At 38.5% G+C, this 20,554-nt stretch overlaps 4 protein-coding genes across 10 annotated transcripts; 2 read left to right on the top strand and 2 right to left on the bottom strand.

Moving 5' to 3' along the window:
* The first annotated feature begins 458 nt into the window (after positions 1–458).
* LOC133720396 (uncharacterized) lies at positions 459–4,201 on the top strand. Of its 2 annotated transcripts, XM_062146649.1 has the most exons (3): positions 459–835; positions 1,069–2,991; positions 3,601–4,201. In XM_062146649.1, the coding sequence occupies exons 2-3, from the start codon at positions 1,405–1,407 to the stop codon at positions 3,982–3,984; spliced, it is 1,971 nt and encodes a 656-aa protein (XP_062002633.1). In that variant the 5' UTR covers positions 459–835; positions 1,069–1,404; the 3' UTR covers positions 3,985–4,201. The 2 variants fall into 2 exon arrangements, with proteins under 2 accessions (XP_062002633.1, XP_062002634.1); XM_062146650.1 differs by lacking the exon at positions 459–835 and having other exon boundaries at positions 946–2,991.
* A 2,171-nt stretch (positions 4,202–6,372) lies between these two features.
* LOC133721896 (uncharacterized) lies at positions 6,373–10,465 on the bottom strand. Of its 5 annotated transcripts, none has more exons than XM_062148665.1 (9): positions 10,336–10,465; positions 9,332–9,872; positions 8,479–8,816; positions 7,976–8,225; positions 7,711–7,876; positions 7,531–7,633; positions 7,305–7,436; positions 6,953–7,168; positions 6,373–6,864 (listed from the first exon to the last, which is right to left on the bottom strand). In XM_062148665.1, the coding sequence occupies exons 2-9, from the start codon at positions 9,561–9,563 to the stop codon at positions 6,586–6,588; spliced, it is 1,716 nt and encodes a 571-aa protein (XP_062004649.1). In that variant the 5' UTR covers positions 9,564–9,872; positions 10,336–10,465; the 3' UTR covers positions 6,373–6,585. The 5 variants fall into 5 exon arrangements, with proteins under 5 accessions (XP_062004649.1, XP_062004647.1, XP_062004646.1 ...); XM_062148663.1 differs by having other exon boundaries at positions 10,218–10,457; XM_062148662.1 differs by having other exon boundaries at positions 10,284–10,457.
* A 1,982-nt stretch (positions 10,466–12,447) lies between these two features.
* LOC133723898 (uncharacterized) lies at positions 12,448–14,233 on the top strand. 2 transcript variants are annotated; one of them, XM_062150770.1, is made up of 4 exons: positions 12,448–12,653; positions 12,733–12,824; positions 12,947–13,979; positions 14,086–14,233. In XM_062150770.1, the coding sequence occupies exons 1-4, from the start codon at positions 12,561–12,563 to the stop codon at positions 14,164–14,166; spliced, it is 1,299 nt and encodes a 432-aa protein (XP_062006754.1). In that variant the 5' UTR covers positions 12,448–12,560; the 3' UTR covers positions 14,167–14,233. The 2 variants fall into 2 exon arrangements, with proteins under 2 accessions (XP_062006754.1, XP_062006753.1); XM_062150769.1 differs by having other exon boundaries at positions 12,941–13,979.
* A 24-nt stretch (positions 14,234–14,257) lies between these two features.
* Positions 14,258–18,252, bottom strand: LOC133723899 (peroxisome biogenesis protein 12). Its single transcript, XM_062150771.1, has 10 exons — positions 18,052–18,252; positions 17,848–17,953; positions 17,594–17,742; positions 17,088–17,334; positions 16,318–16,427; positions 16,045–16,119; positions 15,686–15,772; positions 15,183–15,269; positions 14,788–14,925; positions 14,258–14,643 (listed from the first exon to the last, which is right to left on the bottom strand). Exons 1-10 carry the CDS (start codon positions 18,157–18,159, stop codon positions 14,572–14,574), a joined length of 1,179 nt encoding a protein of 392 aa, XP_062006755.1. The 5' UTR covers positions 18,160–18,252; the 3' UTR covers positions 14,258–14,571.
* Positions 18,253–20,554: the final 2,302 nt, after the last annotated feature.

Below are 20,554 nucleotides of genomic sequence, written 5' to 3'. Positions count from 1 at the left end.
GCCAACCTAGTCGTGTTAGATTCCACAAAAAATGAGCTAACAAAACCTAACGCTATACCTAGTACTCATGTTTTTTCAGAGAGTAAATCATCTTCCAGTTTTCACAAGATTTTTTTTTTAAATTTTAATCACTCACATTTAGATTTAATTTTCAGTATCTGATAAATGATCTCAAACTTTATTCTTTTCCTCTCCTTACATTAAATTGTTAGTTGTAAAGTGGGTACAGACTGTTTGAAACCGTACTTTGAAACTACCTAACCTATGGCAACAGTGCATCCTCCACAGCAAAAAACAAAATAACTGTCATTCAATTATAGCAATAACGACTTTCTAAAATGGAAACTGCTTTTTTACCATTCCCATGTAAAAAAACAGAAACTTAATTACCATCTACTGGAATGGCAGGTAAGTAATTCACCCCACAAAGCTAGGCAAAAGCTCTAGTCTTTGCTCTAAAGCTGCGAAACACAGAGCAAAAGCAAAATTGAAGAGACTTCAACCTGGAAAAACAGAACAAGAGAGATAGAGAGAGATCTGAGGTGGGGGAGAAACACTGAGTCAGGTACCGAGTTGGGTCTTGTCCTCTTAAAACAGTTTGTGAGTGAACATAGACAGGCACAAGGATTTGAACCAAGATCCTGACCGTTGGATCCCCCTATCTGACACCAACCGTGGGATTGAAGCCCACAACCCATATCATCGTCATCATCTCTCTCTCCTCTCTTACTGATTCAACAGTTGAATTGGGAGCCCACACCAGAGAGAAAGAGCTGAGCTTTCACTCCAAAACCCAATCCAAGTTTCTTGCTTTTTTTTTTTTTTTTTGGCTCAGGTGAATTTTTCTTGTTCAAGAAAGTCAATTTGTGATTTGGGTGTGGAGAAAAGTGAGATTATGGGGGGTTTTGGGAGATGGGATTTGAAAATGTAGGCAGATTATGGTGGCTATGTGAATCAGTTTTTGTTTCCAAGCAGAAAGTTTTGATTTTTGATTTGTGGGTTTTGATGGGTTTACTGTTGTGTGCTGATTTGAGCTAGAAAGTTTGAATCTTTTGTGTTCTTTTACAGATTTGGAGCTTTGTGGCTGCCTTGGTGGAGCTGAGGATCGGGAGATTGAGATGAAAAAGTGGTGAAAGCTTTGGCAATGGTGAGGAAATCAAGTGTGATTTGAATTTGAATTGAATTATTGAGAGGGGGTTTGTGTTAAATTATCTGGGTTTTGGAATTATTGGGGTTAAACTGTAGTGAGAAAACCCCAAGTGGTTGTTTGTGGTTTTTAGAATTGTGAAGTTTAGTGTATGAGTACTACCTATTTAGATTTGAGTTCCAAAGCTTTAGTTCACCAAAAATGGATGGAACATTAGCTTAGGAACTGAGAGAATAGTAAAGCAATATATATAAGCAATGGAAGATTTTTCCAAATATTCCCATAGTCCAGCTCATTTGGCGGTTGCTCGCCGTGACTATGCTGCCCTTAAGCGCATTATCTCTACCCTCCCCCGGCTTGCCAAGGCTAGTGAAGTAAGCACTGAAGCTGAGTCTCTTGAGGCTGAGCTCCGAGCTGATTCTGTCTCAGCTGTCATTGATCGTCGTGATGTTCCTGGTCGTGAGACCCCTCTGCATCTTGCAGTGCGTCTCCGGGATCCAAACTCAGCAGAGATTTTGATGGCTGCTGGTGCTGATTGGAGTCTTCAAAATGAGAATGGTTGGAGTGCTCTCCAAGAAGCAGTGTGCACTAGAGAGGAAGCAATTGCTATGATTATTGCACGGCACTACCAACCGCTTGCCTGGGCCAAATGGTGCCGTAGACTTCCCCGTATTGTTGCCTCTGCAAACCGTATTCGTGATTTTTACATGGAGATAACTTTTCATTTTGAGAGCTCAGTCATCCCGTTTATTGGTCGAATAGCCCCCTCAGATACTTACCGCATTTGGAAGCGTGGCTCTAATCTCCGTGCCGATATGACTCTTGCTGGTTTTGATGGGTTTCGCATTCAAAGGTCTGATCAAACATTTCTTTTTCTTGGAGAGGGCTACTCTTCAGAGGATGGTAATGTGAATTTGTCCCCTGGTTCTTTGATTGTTCTAGCACATAAGGAGAAAGAAATCACAAATGCTTTGGAAGGAGCTGGTGCCCAACCAACTGAAGCTGAAGTTGCCCATGAAGTGGCCTTGATGTCTCAAACAAATATGTATAGGCCAGGCATTGATGTTACTCAGGCTGAGCTTGTTCCCCATTTAACCTGGAGGCGACAGGAGAAGACTGAGATGGTCGGAAATTGGAAGGCCAAAGTTTTTGATATGCTTCACGTGATGGTGAGTGTGAAGTCTAGGCGGGTTCCTGGGGCTATGACAGATGAGGAGCTATTTGCAGTGGATGATGAAGAAAGGGTGGCAAATGGTGGTGACAATGATGAATATGATGATGTATTAACCGCTGAGGAGAAGATTCAGTTGGATTCTGCACTTCGTATGGGACACTCTGATGGTGTTTGTGAGGACGATGATAGTGGGGTAACTGAGAGCCATGAAAATAGTTCAGGCACCTTTGAGAATGGTGAATCCAACGGTGTTGGTAAGGACAAGAAGAGTTGGTTTGGTTGGAACAAGAAAAGTTCAAAGGGAAATGATGATTCTGAAGATCCAAAGCTTTTGAAGAAGTTCTCAAAGTTGGCCCCAGAAGGTGGCAACCAGAAACCACATGATCATCAAAAACCATCATCCGAAATTCCTAAAGATGATATGACAGATGCCAAGAAGGGAAAAGACAAAAGCAGTAAGAAGAAAAAGAAGAAAGGATCTAGTGAACCTAAGCATGAGAGTGAGTATAAAAAAGGTTTGAGACCTGTCTTATGGTTGACACCGGATTTCCCTCTGAAAACAGATGAGCTTCTTCCCCTACTAGACATCTTAGCAAACAAGGTCAAGGCTATAAGGAGACTCAGGGAGCTTTTGACTACTAAACTGCCTCATGGCACTTTTCCTGTCAAGGTAATCCAAAAGCTCCAGCTTAATAGGATTTTTTTTTTTTTTTTTCCAATTATTTGTTCTGCTTGGTTGTTAAGCAATAGCTTTAGGTACTCTTTCCAGATTTAGTATAGCTCACTTGTATATGAGGAATAGATGCATACCAATGTTAAAATATTCTAAATGAAGTCTACTCAGTGATTGATGAGGAAAAGAATTTCTATGTTTGTATGTGCCTAGGATGTTAGTTATTGTCCAAAACTTCTAGTGATTACATCTCCTAATGAATGTTGATTTATGCATTTTTGGTTGGGAATTGTCCATCTTCAAGTCAGTTCAAAGCCTAGCTAGGTCCCTTTGGATGACTAATCTATTCGTGACAGGAAAGTTTTATTATTTTTGTACCATTATAAAGCATGTTACGGTCACAAACAGATTAGTTGACTAATGAGGAATATGAAACTGAACTATGAGAACTAAAGTTAGTCATACAATCAGTTTCATCTGTTGGCTGTTCTGTTGATGAATCATTGCTCTAATTGATTAACATCGTGTAATTATTGGGTTTACCATATAGAGTTCTTCCGCTTCTGCTTTTGAATGTCAGCATAATGTTGCATTTCTCTACCGCAGGTGGCCATCCCAATTGTTCCAACAATACGAGTTCTCGTAACTTTCACAAAATTTGAGGAGCTTCAGCCAGTGGAGGAGTTTTCAACCCCTCTCTCCAGTCCAGCACATTTTCAGGATGCAAAGTCGAAGGAATCAGAGGGATCCTCATCATGGATTTCATGGATGAAGGGGAGCCGTAGTGGGCAGTCAAGTGACGGTGATAGTCACAGATATAAGGATGAGGTTGACCCTTTCCTCATACCTCCCGACTATACCTGGGTTGATGCCAATGAGAAGAAACGCCGCATGAAAGCCAAGAAGGCCAGGAGCAAGAAGCACAGGAAGCATGCAACAGCGAAGAGTAGTGATGCGACACATCAGGCAAACGAGGATGCTGAAGAATAGTTTCCACATGAATCGATCTTACTCTGCCTCTGCTGATGGACTCAGTGGGACAAAAAATGTGGTAAACCTCATCCTTGTGCAGTCCTGACCTTTATTCTTCCCTTTGAATACAATTTAGGCTGTCAATTGTTGATTTAGAAGAAGGGTATCTTCTTCAGTTGTTGTATTGTTATGTGATGTGAAATCGGAAAGGAACCCACTTCTCTTTTTTCCATTAGCTCTCCTTTCCTATTTATCTCCTATAATTTTTGTATCTAAAGCTTCCTTTTATCAAATTCGCATTTTTTGTGTTTGGAAAACCATCTGTTTCACCTCTGCTTGGCACTAAACTACTCTGTTATATTTTTGGTAAACGTTTTGCAAGCCATAGTTATGATTCTGTTTCTTTTTCATTCTTCAAACAAAACCAAGAATGAAAGATGAGATAGTGAGGAAATTTCACCTTATTTCACCTTGTCAAAGGCTCGAAGCATCGAAAAGGTTGAACGCTATAGTAAGTATGACTATATAGTTGTTTCTGGCCTTAAAACACATTAATAAACGTATTAAACACAACCCTGACTCCAAGTCAAATCAAACTCAACCATGAAGAGTTTTAAGACCTATAAAAAGAAGGATAGTCATAGAGATCAGAGACTCTTGTTGGGAATGAATTATCACGCGTGGTTTATAAGTCCATGTTCCACTAGAGTGCTTTAGCTTATATAAAAAACACCATGCAAAGCCCTAAACCCGAAGCTGCTGCCGCCATGACCCCATGCATCAGTTCACCGTCAAACCCCACCCCCACCACCACCACCACCACCATTAACGATCTCCCAGACTACTTGTTGGTTGAAATCCTCTCTCGACTTTCTCACTGTAAAAAAGTCCATCGATGCAAGTGTGTGTCCAAGCTTTGGTGCACTCTCATCTCCGATCCTTATTTTATTTGCCGCTTTCTATGTCTCCGGAGAAAGCCACTTCCATCTCCTGCTCTAGCTCTGATTCCCCAAGCCCAAAAGGATAAACAGCACACAACATTAGTCCTACTTACTAAGAAGCTGTTGTCAAAACCACACCATTTGGTATCATGGAAGGAATCACACCTTTTTTTCTTTCCTCCCTGGTTTGCAAGGTCATGATGATCACAAAGCTTTTGTGCTAGGGGTTTGTAATGACCTAGCCCTGTGGTGTTATCGACACGATTACTACGTCTGCAATCACTACACCAAGCACTGGGTTCGTCTTCCTCCCACTATCTGGACAGAAGGACCGGTAGGGTTCATTTGTGATCCCTACTACTACTATAAGGATGATCAAGATGGCACTAATAGTAGTGTTAAGGTTAATGCCGACTATAGGTGGAGGGTTGTGAGAATCCTTCCAAATCCAATATTACTACATGGTTTTAACGTAGAGATCTTCTCTTCCGAGACGGGTCAATGGAGAGTGTACAAGTCGGCTAATGTGTTATGCCCACAACAACAGTACTTTAGCTCATTCCAAGCTAAAAGTTCAGGTGTTGCATACAATGGAAAGTTGTATTGGTGGATTCGTGACGGCTTTACTGTTGAGTTGGATCCTTTTAGTATTGGTAGTACTAGTACCGGTGAAGGAACTATCGATAAATGCCGTTTCATTGATTCCTTCAGAGAGAGATTTAAAAGACCAATGCACATAAGTTTGTGCCGAGGGCGTTTGCGGATGTGCCTTGGTCATATTGCTCTTGGTTTTCATGCTCCATTATTTATTTGGGAGTTGAAAGAAAACCAAGTAAATGGAACTTTGGAATGGTGTTTGGTATCGGACCAAATTTTTATTCGCCAGATGGTTCCCAAAAGTCGTTTAATCACTATACGCAGAGAGCGCAATGAAGAGTTCACTGTGATAGGTTTCCATCCAGATGATGAGGATATCTTGTACTTAACAATCATTGACTATGTAGTGATGTGCAATGTTCGTGAGATGACCTTAGAGATTGCTGCAGAGATTCCATCTCGAGATATAATTTGGGGCATGGCAGGCGCCTTCCCGCTGTTCCAACCACAGTGGCCGACACCAGTTTCCAAACTAGATTACTAATCGGAATGTACACCACAGCTTAAGTGGCCTTTTGTGGAAGCTGTGAATGATCTTGGAAAGTTATACAATGGAAGAGGTACAGTCTAGTTAGTGCCTCAACTGCGTTTCTTATATCAGATTATCAGTATATATTCAAAGCGATTCAATGTTATACATCCCAACTTTAAGAAGAACTCATCATGAAAAATGTTCCTGAACAACCTACCTAATTCCTTAGGGCCGGCATTATATATATACTTCACAAAATCTTTAATTACATATATTTGCTACACACCACACATTCCAAGTTTCCTACATCATGAAGGAAATAGGAAAAGCAGAAACTCAAGTCAAAACTTTTGTTTATCCATTTACGCATTTAGATATACAGAAGATGTGGGTGTTGTTACATCACAGGAAATAAGTGATGGTGATCAGAGATGTATACTCTCCTTCATTCATGTGCACGCTAACAACAAAATTGTTGACCTAATCAACTAACTATTTACATATTTATGCAACGCTATTAATTCCCCAGCTTAGATGAATCAGAACATCCTACCAGAAACGGTCCTTGTTGACACTCAAGTATCCCGCCATAACTTTCCCTCCAGTGTTTCTCATTCCATCTATGAGGAAGCACCAAGTTGAACCCAACGCTCCAATGAAAAAGTCAGCTTCGGTTGCCATCAAGAAATTGACAAGCGGGTAGTTGGTGCTGGTTTCTCTACCAAGACTTGTTTCATAAGTAGCCATTGTCATGTTTCCCACTTGACGTGTCACATTTGTGTAGTAGAAGTCCCAATGAGGGTATCCTTTAGATTTATCAATCACTTCCTGATTTACGTTTAAGCATAATCCATGAGTTCTATAGCTATATGGAAATTGATGTTAATGGAAAATTTGGCATGCAAGAAAATTGGACCTGCATTTCAGTGGATAGCCAAACACTGTTGAGCTGTGGAAATCGCTTTCTAATGCGGTCAGCAAGACTCATGTATCCTTCAAATTCAATTACCTTCATTTCACATGCTTTGTCTCCCATCCTTACATGCATGCTCAGTAGTGGCCTAGGCATCCATGGCTTGTGATTAGACCAAACAAACTCTTCAATATCTGACCTTTCATTCACTGTAACATCCTGTGACAAAAGACTCAGAAAATGAATAGAACAGCTTCAAGAATCATGAGATCAATATATGACTCCAAATTTTATTCTATGACCCGTCCTGCAAGAAAATCAGGTCAGACTTTAACTATAAAAGTAACATACATACAACCTTAGACCATTCCCCCTCGAAATTTCTGACTACCATACTGGCAGCTTGCTTTCCAAATGCCGCATGGCGAGCAACATTCAGTAATTCACATGTGTACTCGGTTTGAAATCGCATCAAGTATCGTACCGCCTGACATTGTGAAACAATTCACAAGTCAGTATGGAAAATTAAAGGGATATTCATCCAATATTTAACAAAACATACCACCTGTTTTGGAGATTACCTGTGCACGCCACCACCTTCGATCCATTTTGCGATGATAAGCAATCAAAGTCCCATTTATTTCTGTTGTTGGTTGCAAATAACTCCAAGGATCACCCCATATTCTGCATCAAATATTTAGCAAAATGACATAAGGAGAAGTGAGATAAAAATAATATTGTAAGTTAGGGAATTTTGATACCTAGGTGTTCGTCCAGCCCATATTTCCTTTGAAGTATAATTATCTTTTGCCTTGATGGTGCCACTTTTCCAGGCATCTTCACTTTCCATAAGCTCCAATGCACGATTTCGACATTCTAGGGATGTTTCTGGGAAAAAGTAACAGGACCAACTGGAGCGGGATGAACCTATGAGTATATGGAACTTATCACCAATACTTGAATATTTGTTGTCATATTATTCCATTAGAACCAATGAGATGAGATGTTTTTACAGCTATGTTATACCTTTGCAACCATCATGGTCAGCTCGATTATAGTAGTTGGTAACAAGGACCCTTTTTTCCTTCATTGCAATAGCAAGAAGTCCGCACATTCCAGCAATTTGGGCTCCAATACCCAATCCAGGTAATCTTTCCCAGTCAGCTACAAGAAACTTTACACTAGGATCCCTGCAGTTCAAAGGGTGCTGATGCAGCCATATGTCTCGTTGCACTTTTCGTGTTGAGGGGTAATTTTCTTCGTCAGACCCTGTAATCTACAGAAGCTTTTCATAGTTATAACAAGATTGCAGAACACCATCATCTTAGCTCACTAAGACAAGGTCATGAGATTGAGGACTCAGACATTTAACTTCATTCGTTGCTTCAATCCAGTATGTGTGTGTGTGTACACATAGATTGATTCACGCAGATGCATGTGTACAAATCATAATGCACAGTTGCATCTGACCTATATATTGACACTAATAAACAGTGTTATTGGATTTTGAATGCTAAGTAGGAACATACCCAAGGAGCATAAGCAGCTTCGGACATAGCTTGATTCCTAATATAGCTAGACAGCTCATTTGTGGCAGCTGTTGGATGGCTCTCATTCTCGGGATGTTTATCAAGGCGCTTATACACTTGTGCTTTCCGCTTGCAGTTTTCCAAATGAGGGGCATTTGGCACACTGGATCTGTTTAGTCCATTTCTCCGCAAGTAATCACTTTCTCCAGAATCTGATTCAGTTAGTAAAGCACTCCAAGCTGAATACAATAATGAGGTTCTCTCACTACTGATGGTTTCTTCACTTCTAAGCGAATCGACTACCACTCTCTCTGTTATCATTGGTTCAGAACTGCAGTCTGTGCATGTAAACATATCTTTAATTCAGCACCACAGACTAAGCTTTCACAAATTATTTTGGATTTTGGATTAGACTATTCAAAGCATACCAATGACTGAAAACCGATTCCATGTTTTCTTTAACTTAACTACCTGAACTGGGTTCTGTTTGAAGCATATCAGTATAGATTGTGAATAGAATTATTATAGTAGATATTCAACTAGCTAATAACTATAGTCAAAGCTAAAAAACTGAAATGAACCAGATGTTGATTCTCAACTTTTGTTGCACTTTTTAATACTTCCTATCCTGTTTTCTCACCACGTTTAAATTTAGTGTTTCAGAACTACCTAATTCATTAAAATTAGGCAAGTTATACTTCCTGAAATCTATCATTGCATAATTGTTCCATTCAAGTGTCCTTTGATTTAAAGCAAAGGCAAATAGAGAAAACAAAAGCAAAAATGATCAGAGTCCACTGAAAACAATAATGACAACTAATTAGAGAGCAGACAAGGAGAAAATTTCACTCACTGATGAACTCTGAGCTTGAACGCCCAGCTGAAGCACCCCCAGCTATGTTCGAAAACGAAAACCCACCAAACTCGAAAGTACCAAATGAAGTGAGAGCAGCCATAAACAAAGAAGTAAGACAGATTCCACAGAGCAAACCCACCACACAGATTTGACATGGAAATGAACTCCCCATTTGCAAAGCCTTCTGTGAAACCACTCTCTCTATAGACTTCTGATTTAATGGTTCCATAATAACAACAACAACAATCTTGCTTCTCCTTTTTGCTCTCTCCAAAATCAAAGAACCCAAGAGATACCTTAACCCTTTTATCACCAAAATTCCATGACACGCCACCTAACTCATAACTTCTATCACATGAAGCAAAGATCTTTCTACTTTTGCACAAGTGGTTTTCACAAGCAGCAAAGCATGAGAAATAGGCTTACTTGTCCCAAAGTCCAAACTACCAAAGAAGGAACAATTATCACAAATTTTTTCGATCTCAGCCGTCGATTTCACCTTTAAACTCTACTTGGTCCACCTCCATCTTCCTTCCAACTGCAAAAGTAAATAAACTTTCCTATCAGAAAATGCAAAACTCATGCCCCATAAACTCCAATACTACTCAAAAAACAGCAACTTCTCACAAGAAAACCTGAAAACTGTTCACCTTTTCTTGCAGAAACAATGAAACAAACACAGACCCTATTACCATAATTTAAACTACAGAAACAAATTCAAGACTTTAAGAGATAGATATGCAAGAACCAAACTTTACAGAGAACCCGTGAGGTAAAAAACCAAAATAGAAAGAATCCAAGAGGAGATAGTGCAGAAGCAAAAGAACAAAACAAAAGCACTAAACAGAGCTGAGAAGAGAGCCCCATGCAGAAAGACACATACCACAAAAGAACAAAGCAACTAATCAGAGACATCCCAAATTCCCGAAACAAGAAACAATGTGACTACCTTGAAGAACTTGGAAAACCAAGATTATCAGCACCAAAACTCAAATGGGTACCTCAGAAAATCCAAGAAAGGACCATACATTCATTGCGTCAAGGGGACCATACATTCATTGCTTCAAGGGTTTTAGAGAGAGAAAGAGAGAGTAGTTAGTGGCATTGGAGAGGTGTCCATTTTAAGAAGAAACAGACATTTCATACTGTTCTGAATAACCGCAGTCAGTCACTCATATTTTGTTAAAGATTTTTCGTGTGCTACATCATCAGATCACAATCATTCACTACCTGTCAGTGTCAGTTTACAGTGACACGTGGCACGAACCCATTAGAAAGAAAGGTGGCTCATTTGGTGAAGTGGAGTAACTTTATCATTTCTCATCACCACTTCATTGGTCCTTGGTCCCTCTCTAGTTAAATCAAGTTTGATCATTATGCCTTTCATTATGATAAACAAAGCTTTGAGTCCAAGATTGGACAAAAAGCTCTAAACCCTAGTCCAAAAAAAAGAAAGACAAAAAGCTCTAAATAAGAAATTTGATTAGATAATCTAATGATTTTGCTTGTTATAGACTTGAAACTTACACCTTTAGCCACTTTTATCTCGGTTTTATATATAAATTTATATAAAATCTATGAAAAATACATTCCTTCATGGATCGTGAACTTCTTTTTCTGTAGAAGAAGCAACTAGTCCTTATAATGAAAGAGGTAACATCTATTGAGTATTTTTAATCAAGAAGTAAATATAAAATATTTACCAAAGTGTAACTTGGCGAGCAATCAATTAAGTGTCCCTTGCTAATCACACGCGTCCAAAATGGGATGAAAGTTTTACATATTTTAACACATAAAAAAGACTCAAATACACGTTTTTGCTTCGTCTAATAGTTATTATGAAATTAAACATTATCAGGGGTGGTTGTAAACTTGTAATAGTGGGTAAAAAAATCAATACCAATACAAATTGCAATGTTCTTTTTTTTTTTTTTTTAATCAAATTGTTTATCATACTCGGGAGTACACATAGTAAATATCACCTTAAATGAGATTAGATTGTTTAATGGATTAAATTAAGACTACGTGTTGAAAGTGACACGTAGGTAGTACCTAACTTTGAAGAGCAAAACGAAAGTGACACGTGTTGAAAAATGACAAACATCGGCAGGACCCACTTTGATCCCCAATGGGCCGTCGCACTCTTCTTTCGTTGTCACAAAAGTGACGGATGATGTTATATAGGAATCAGAATATATTCAAATGTTTTCATTTTTGATTTTTTCTTTTTTGGTCAATCAATTTTCATCTTTAGGTCTAGGAAATATAATAGATTGATTGGAGGATCGAAAACGAAAGCTAGCATGATTTGTAACAAAACAAAAAGAAATAGAACTGGGACCATTTGAGACACCTTTTTTTTTTGTTGGCAAATTTTAAAATTCGGATACCATGAATCGGTTCACTTATGATATTTAAATCCACAATGCTACAAAAATAAGTTATCATATTTTGCATGAAAGTGATATCTGAAGTCAACTATTCAATTGTTACCTCTAGTTTACACTAGTTAAAGATTGCAAAAGTTGGCTTAGTAGACTTCCATTTGCAGTGTAATAGCATATAAAAATCTTTCGCTACAATTAGTGCTGTCAGTCACATATGAATTCAATATGACTAGCAACATGTCGAGCAGAGATTACATGGCCGAAAAACGATATTGTAATAATAATTTTTCTTTTTGACAAAAAATTAAATTTGTAATTATATTTAGAGCCTTAAGGGAATTTTTTTTTTAAGGGTCTAAATCAAAAAATCTTTAAGACCTTAAAAAACATTTGGCAAAAAAAAAAAAAAAAAAAAAAAGGAAAGTTTTTCTGTGCACTAACGGTGTAAGTGAAGAAATAGATCCAACAAATATCAGTCATTAATATTTATAGATAATTTTTTTTAATAACAAATAAATATATTTAATGTTATCCAGCCGATTCTTGTTCGTGCAAATATAAGTCATAGCCTGAATACTCTCTAAAAAAAACTAGACCTTCAAAATAAGTTATGTCAATGAAAACAGTAGTGCACATGCCCAAAAGGCCAAAACTGTTAGAACTGTCTTCCCTTAAATAAAGCCACGCACAACTCCAACGGTCATATTTTCAAGCTTCGTACTCCTTCCAACTTTTCTTGACCATCGTTTCTCTCTCTTTCTCTAAAACCAGTCTCCATCTTTTCTGAATCAAAAGGCATCATCATAAACAAAGTCAGCTCCAAAGAAAGTAGCTATATAATGGGTTGCTTTCCAGCTTGTTTCACTTCTTCTAATAGCCGAAAGCACCGAAAATCAGTAGCTGTAACTCCCTCTATACAAAACCAAGACCAAGTAAGCTCACATTTTCTCTTCCTCTGATTCGTTACTATTCACATGCATTTGGATTTTACTTAACTTTGATGTATTGCAGATCGTTGAAGCTACCGAAGAAGAAGCTGTTCTATTTGAACCCACAAAGCTAGATGACATTATCAAACCCATTAATCCCATTACAGAATCCAAGTAAGCAATGCATTCACTTTGTGGTTTTCTGTTATTTATATTAATGTTCTACATGGTATTGAACTTTTTATATAGTATATGCAAATTTGTGATTATATCTATATGTTTGTTCATAGACCCAGAGAGGTTATTGAAGAACAAACCAAGAATGATGTTAAAAGGAAAGTGACATTTGATTTGGAGGAAGAAGGCATTGCTGAGAAACAGAATGAAAATAAAGAGGAAACACCAAAAGAGATTGAACCAATTTTGGGTTCTATTGGATCAAGTGTAGTTACTGTGGTACCATCTTATCCATCGAATCATAGGTATGAAAATTACTCAAACAGTGAGGATGAAGATGAAGGTGTAATAGATTTATCAGGAAGTGATTTGAATGGAGATGATTCTGGTGAGAGTGTTGATGATGAGGTTGAGAGCAATAAGCAAAGTGTGATTCAAGAACAAGAGTCTTCAGAATCTTTGTTTTCGATATCAATTGATTCGAGGACTAAGCAAAGTGATGCTGAAGAAGATGAGAAGGAGGTGAATAGTCCAATGCCAAAACCAAAGCCAATTGAATCAGACCAGAGTGGTAGAGATAATAGTAATAGGAGTCAGCATTGCCATTCAGTGTTGAGCCCCATAGAGAATCTTAGTCAATGGAAGGAGGTAAAAGCGAAAGCAATTCCTTTAGCTTCGAATCACCAAGAGAAGGAGAATATGAATGCTGAGCAAGATTTCAACATACCAATTAGTCCAGAGCCTACACTGAAGCTGTCAAAACACTTCAGAAGAAGACCACTTGGGTGCAATGACCTAAAGCTTGTTGACCAAGAAAATGGGGTTGACACTAGCCTTTCGAGCTGGTTGGTTGAATGTGAAACCACACCCAAGTCGAATGCTAGTGAAAATTCTGTCGGGAACTTGATGTGTGAGGGAGTGAGTTCATCAAGAAGACTCGGAGATAGACCAATTTTAGGAGCATGGACTAGTGAAGAGCTTAAGCAGTTGTCTAATTCTTCTACTCTAAACCAGTCGCGAAGCCCGAGTCCTGATCAAATACCGATCATAGGGACTGTAGGGAGCTACTGGAGTCACACTGGTCAGGCCACGAATTCAGACTCAAACTCTTCCAGCAGAGGAATGGAAAACAAAGCAGGGAGGAACAGAGAGGTATGAGTGAGTTCATTTATAGGTTTTGTTTGTTTTTTCGGATAGATGTCATGTAATTTACTCGAATCAGAGTGTGGGATTTGATGGCTCTGCTTTGATTTTGCAGGATGAGAAAGTGAAATGGAAGACTATACCATTCGAGGCAAAATTGGAGAGAGTTTTAGATATGGGCATACTTGGAGCTTAGCACATCTTCTGTTTGAATTCCAGTGTGAAGTCAATTTGTCTATTGGATAATAAGATCAATAATGAGATTTGGTAACTTTTCTAACTGACTATTTCCAAAGCAAGTTATTACATTGCACTAACGAATTAGATTTGATAAGTTAATATAAACTGTGATTCCAACAACAAAAGGAATACAAATACCTAAACATCTCTTTCAAATTGTACCAACTAGCGCTACAATTTTTATATCTGTGAATTTACCATACATCAGAAATACACAATACGAAAAATGATTAAAAGAGGGAATTCTCTTTATTCTCTCTTTTTCCCCCATACTACATCCTAGCATCATCTGACTCGATTACAACCCTTTGAAAAGGGAACTATATTGTTTCTCCTTTGATATATTATCCATTTGGGTTTTCTACACATCATGAAAGAGCCTTCTTATCTGGTCGACATTAGCAGGCATCAATGTGACCGGACACCGCTTATACTGTATAAAGAACAGAAACGATTTAGTCACTGATAGTACCAGTAATGAGAATTATCAAGCTTGACACATGGAAAACATGAACTAAAGCAGGGAATACATATCATAGACCAAGTTTTCCAGATTAACAGCTTCAGGAAACCTCACCTGAGAAACATACTTGAAAACGCAGGCATAGCAAAAGACAAACCCAGAAACTGTAATTACAGATGGATTCGCGCGTTTCTGTGAACAAAGAGGACAAAGAGTTCTATCGGAAGGCAGTGGAATCCCCTCTTTGGCAACCTGTTCATAACGATGGATTAGACTATGTGAAACAGCAAGACATTAACTTGAAGTGCTAACAAGCCCAAAGAAATGAATGATTAAAGCTAAGAACTATAGGTTTCACTACATCAACACTACTGCAATTTCTATGCAAAAAAGCAAGCGAGTACTCAATGTCATTTTAATCTAGGAGGATTATCATTTTTATGTCTCATTATATCTGTGATGGGTATACTGAGAGAGCAAAAGCTAATAAGGATTGCAGAACACTTCACCTGGGGAGAAGGAGGCGGTGGAGGTGGGGGGTATATGGTTGGAGCTGACATTCTCTCTTCAGCAGATTGGTACCACCATTCCATCATCTACAAGTTTAAATCAATTCAATAGAAGTCAGCAGGGATGGTCCACATAAGAGAGAGCAAATGAAAAATAAAATGGAAGATCAGAACTTCTTTCAAAGTGAATTGAAGATGAGAAAATATGCTAGAAATTTATCTGTTACTTTTTTTTAAGTATATTTGCATGTTTAAACTTTCCACTCCAGGAAAACGGGGAAAAGACGCTCTGAAAATGAGAACCATATTTTATAAACATATTCTAACCATTTTTGTCCAATTGAAGGTCCCTTTTTTATTTATTTATTTATCAGTTCGTTTTTGTGTCTATCAAAATACATGTTATAATAAAAGAAAGAGCAACTTACAAACTTAATACTATTTTTCCTTTCTGTTTTTCCAATATAACAAAGGGCATAATATCATCAGTAAGCCATACTCACTTTAAAAAAGAATACTGCTGCAATTAAACCAGTCTGCGCATAATCCAGGACCGTGTATGTACCACTGAGCAACGCTCCTTGTATCGCCTGTGTATGTAAAATAATGACACATAACAAGAAATGAGAAACCAAGGGCAATTGAATCAGTGCTCATTTCACATTTGAAATATCACCAATGAAATAGAACCAGAGTAGTTGATCACTTGCACATCTAAGGTCTCTTGTGATTCGAATCCAGATCACTATGAATAAGCTAATATACTATAGACTAAAGCCTTGGTCTTATTGCTTTTCACAAATAAATATAGTACAGAATAAAGTTTTGGTTAGAGCTGTTAAACAAACAGATGAAGTTATACCTTCAACCATGGAGGACCACGAAGTCTCTCACGTTCACGGCTTCTTGTTTTTGAAATTCTCGAAGAAGTATCCATCTACCTTGACACCAAAATATTGTATTTCAACTATTGCACCATATAATCAGAAATAAGTTATGAGCAATTCACTCTCATAAACTGTAACAAAAGCCCAAAGACAAAAACATATAGTAACAACTAATTTGCCACTGATTACACTAACACTATATAAAGAAGAACACGAAAGAACCAAAATAAATTCTTGCTACACTATACCAGCTCTTGCCCAGTAGCTCGACAAACTTGAATCCCAAGCGCATGTAATCCTAAAGAATAAAATCCCGTCGCATCCAACAAGTATAACATCTGGTAAGCAAATGAAAATCCTGCATCAACAGTGCTAGGTCAGAATGAATTATCTCCCCAGAGGCTTGTATGTGACAATGAACATGGGTAAAGAACCTTCGGTAATTCTAAACAGATTTTATCAGATCGATTCACTGCAAAAATTTGACTCAATGGTTTTTTTTGTATTGTTTTTCCATTGAAATTGGTTGGGTTTAGTATGCCTTAGTACAAAATCAAAAATAATGCTTTGCATGAGGGGAAGAATCGTCATTGAAAGTGAGATGAGAATGCACAACTAAATATCACATATTGAAAATGCTACAGCATCAAGTCACTCTATAGTCTATATCTATATACCAGCTAAAGGGAAACAAATCTCCTGATCACGAACCAAAATCATGTCAATATATATTCTCTAATTCAGTGGATCATCGAATATTTTCTATTATCCAGCACATATATGTAAGATGAAGAAATAACAAGTCCATACCAAAGATGAAAGACTAAAGAGCTTAAGTTAACAATAGGAAAAAGGAAAGCAATTACTAACTTTGAACATAAAACTTGCATAATGACACAAATTAAGTAGCTTTTTTCTTCTTTTACTAGCTTAAGTATTGTTTCATATCCTCGAACTTGCAATAAGAAAATTTAAGGGAAAAAAAAAAAAATAAGGTCCAGCTAGAAGATGCATATACCTTCACTACTAGCATGCAGCCATGGGTAGCAAGCACCAATCAATTTCTGGATCTTCTTTGCCAAACGTGTCCTAACTGATGCTTCCACATCCAAACTTGTTGAAACAACAGAACCCTCGCCCCTATCAATGATGTCAGCGTCGTCAAATCTCTCACCACTATCTCCCCATAAAGTTGCTTGTAGTCTCGCTTCCCTTTCCCTATTATAGATTGCGTGCAATTTCGATTTGAAGTAGGGCAATACAACCTGGTACGCATCATTTCAAAAACTATTACTCCTTTCTTACAGCTAGAGCCATAACAGAAATCACAACAGCATCATCTCCCAAAATTTTATATTCAATGAATGAGGTATCCAAAGTTACAAACTTTTAAGGCAATCTAAACATTTTCAACACGACACACAAGGTCTACAACTACTGCAAGCCGAACATTGCAGACCAGCATTTCTAAAAGCAATAACCAAAATAGCTCCGAAAACAAGCAAAATAACCAGAGACTCTTACCAAAAACACAACTGAGAGAACTTTCTGTCTCCTTTCCAACCCAGAATGATGAAATTCATCACCTGAGTTCACCCGAGAATCGTCCTTCTGCACCTTTATCTTCACAGCCCTCCTCCTAAGTCCATACAGAGATTCCGAAAACGAAGCATCTGCAAAATGACCCAAAAACTCAACCCCAATTGCACACAGCAACACTCAATTCAATCACAAAAAACTCTAAATTCTCCTAATCGAAAGAGGAAAAAGCCGAAAACCTGTGGTTCGCAAGCTGTGAGTCTCGAGAATCAGCATGAGGAACGCAAAGAACTCGTCTTCATAGTCCAGAACCCTGTGCAGAAATGGTCTCCGCAAAGCCAACACCTGAGGAAGTTTTCACAGTTAGAGATGAAACGAAAAGCCTCAGAAACCCAGAAACGATGGAAATTACAGATGAGCCCTTAGGGAATTGAGGTAGTTACGCCGACGGAGTAAGTGAGGGCGGCGCGGAGGCTGGCCGGAAGCTGCTGAGCGGCGGCCATCTCGAAGAAGGTGGGACGAGTCCCTTGGCCTCCCACCTGAAAAAGCATCTTGCTTTGCTTTGCTCTCTGTGGACTGTGGGTCTCTGTCCCTCAGAGCTATGTGAAGCTATTTGGGGAAGAAGAAGGAGAGGTAAAAGTGAGTGAAGCTCTAAAAGGATTGAAGTCTTTTTCCTTTTTTTTTTTCTTTTTTTTTTTCATTTTTCCATGCTATATATATATATATATTTTTTTTTCTTTTTTTTTTTTTCCTTTTTGATCGATCTCAGTTGTGTTACCGAATTAGTAACACACTCATTCAGTTAGTATTCGGACCGAGATCCACGAGGGTATCTCAATAAAACCATACTAATCTCTCGTCGCATGTGCACGAACTCGAAGGCTAGCTTCTCAAATCTGTTGGCCACAAACTGGTGGAAGTTAGGAGTTAAACGCTAGTAACTAAGTAAATTTCTACTTGGTAGATTGAAGAATTTTCACACTAATCTCATTGGTAGACTTCTACTTCGTAAAGGGTCGGTTCCTTTGAGAACTGATTCTCTAAAAGCAACTCTTGCAGCTCAATGGAACCCTGCGAACCCATGGCACTTGGTTCATTTGGATAAAGGTTTCTTTGATATTCATTTCAACAGTGAAGATGACATGATAAGAATTTGGAGAAGTGGTACATGTTCTTAATTTCATTTTTTCATTTATATACTTTTTTTTCCTTTTTGATTGTGGATATGGCAGGAAGTCACCTCGGTTGTATTAGCGAGTTAGTAACACACTCATTCAGTTAGTATTCGGACTGAGGTCTATGAGGGTATCCTAGCAAAACCAGACTAATCCTCTACTAGTCAGTATTTGGATCAAGGTCCATGAGGATATCCTAGCCAGACTAATCCCCTGTCTCAAGCGCGCGAACCCGAAGCCCCCTCAAGTCTGCTGACCACAAAATTGTGAGAGTTGGGACTCGAACGCTAGACATGCGGTTACATGTTAAGCCGCTCAACCAGCAATTGAATATGAGTGGTCCAAATTTTAATTGAAATATAACCACTTTTAATATTGCTAGATAAACTAGGTAAACTATATTATCTTTTTTTTTCTATTTTATTTTTTTACGGTGAGTTTGAGTGAGTTTAAAATCATTCAATCTCAATTCGTCACTCTTCTATTTCCAAATCCAATTACCTACCTCAAACTGAAATCAGATTCTTTCCAACTTCCAAATCAAGTAAATTTATATTTTCAAACCTTTTATTATCATTGATTATAAAATTTCATCTCTAAAAATCCTTATAAATACGAAGTTAATAAATTTTTTCAATATGGAACAACTCTCCACCGACTTGCAGGCTCCTTTTACTACAACGTTGAACTTGGGTCAATAGCGGGGATGTAGAAATAGTCCAATAATGTAGATTGATAGAACAAACTATAAAAGAGTGTGGATAGAAAGGGACTAACATTTCAGCATCACGAAGATATAATAAACTAATTATACAAGATGATATTAACCGTGGCTAGCTATTGTACGTAGGTGTGGCCGTAAACCCCTCTGCTAGATTTATAAGTACAAAAGCTTGTGACTATAAAGACTAACAGAAGTCTTCTATTACCGTAACCATGGGAACTGCTCATAAGCAAGTCCCTTATAGGTCTTCTTATTTTTACTTCCCACAGGCCGACCCTTCTTCTTGGCACCTTCAACCCCTGCAGATGCCCGCGGCGAGAACCCGCCTATCCCTAGCTCGATGGCATTGGAACCTACAGCATTAGATGGGGGGCTCATACGAGCTCTCTTGTCGCAAACCCTAGTCGTCTCATCCTCAATGATCTCGATGGCATTGGAACCTACATTATGTGGGGGGCTCATTCGAGCTTTCTTGTCACAAACCCTAGTCGTCTCATGCGCAACGATCTCGATGGCATTGGAACCTACAGCATTAGGTGGAGGGCTCATACGAACTCTCTTGTCACAAACCCTAGTCGTCTCATGCGCAACGATCTCGATGGCATTGGAACCTACAGCATTAGGTGGGGGGCTCGTACGAACTCTCTTGTCACAAACCCTAGTCGTTGACGTTCCATCCTTAACGGTAGAATTTGTGTTGACATACATCTGTTTAGGCTTAATAAAAGGGTTGTCGTAAAAGGGCTCGTCCATTGTTAATAAATCCACTGGCAGAAGTTGCTTGTGTTTCACTGATTGAATGACACCCAAATCCCAAGGCCCTTCCTGTTTCTCTTTGAGGTCCTTCTCTTCGAGGTTCTTAGGACTCGACGGAACACTAGGCTCTTCCTCTTTCTCTTGGAGGTTCTCAGGACTCGAGGGATTAGTGTTCCTCTCAGCTACATACAGGAGGGTGTTCTTGGGGAGATGATAGTCGGCCAATAGGTGTCCATCCTTCAGTTCTTGATTCTTGTAAACAAGGGTTTCATGGGGCTTAAGGTGTCTACC

Source organism: Rosa rugosa, chromosome 7 (genome assembly GCF_958449725.1).
Source record: "Rosa rugosa chromosome 7, drRosRugo1.1, whole genome shotgun sequence".
Lineage (NCBI taxonomy): Eukaryota > Viridiplantae > Streptophyta > Magnoliopsida > Rosales > Rosaceae > Rosa > Rosa rugosa.
This window is presented reverse-complemented; position numbering and strand designations above follow the sequence as displayed.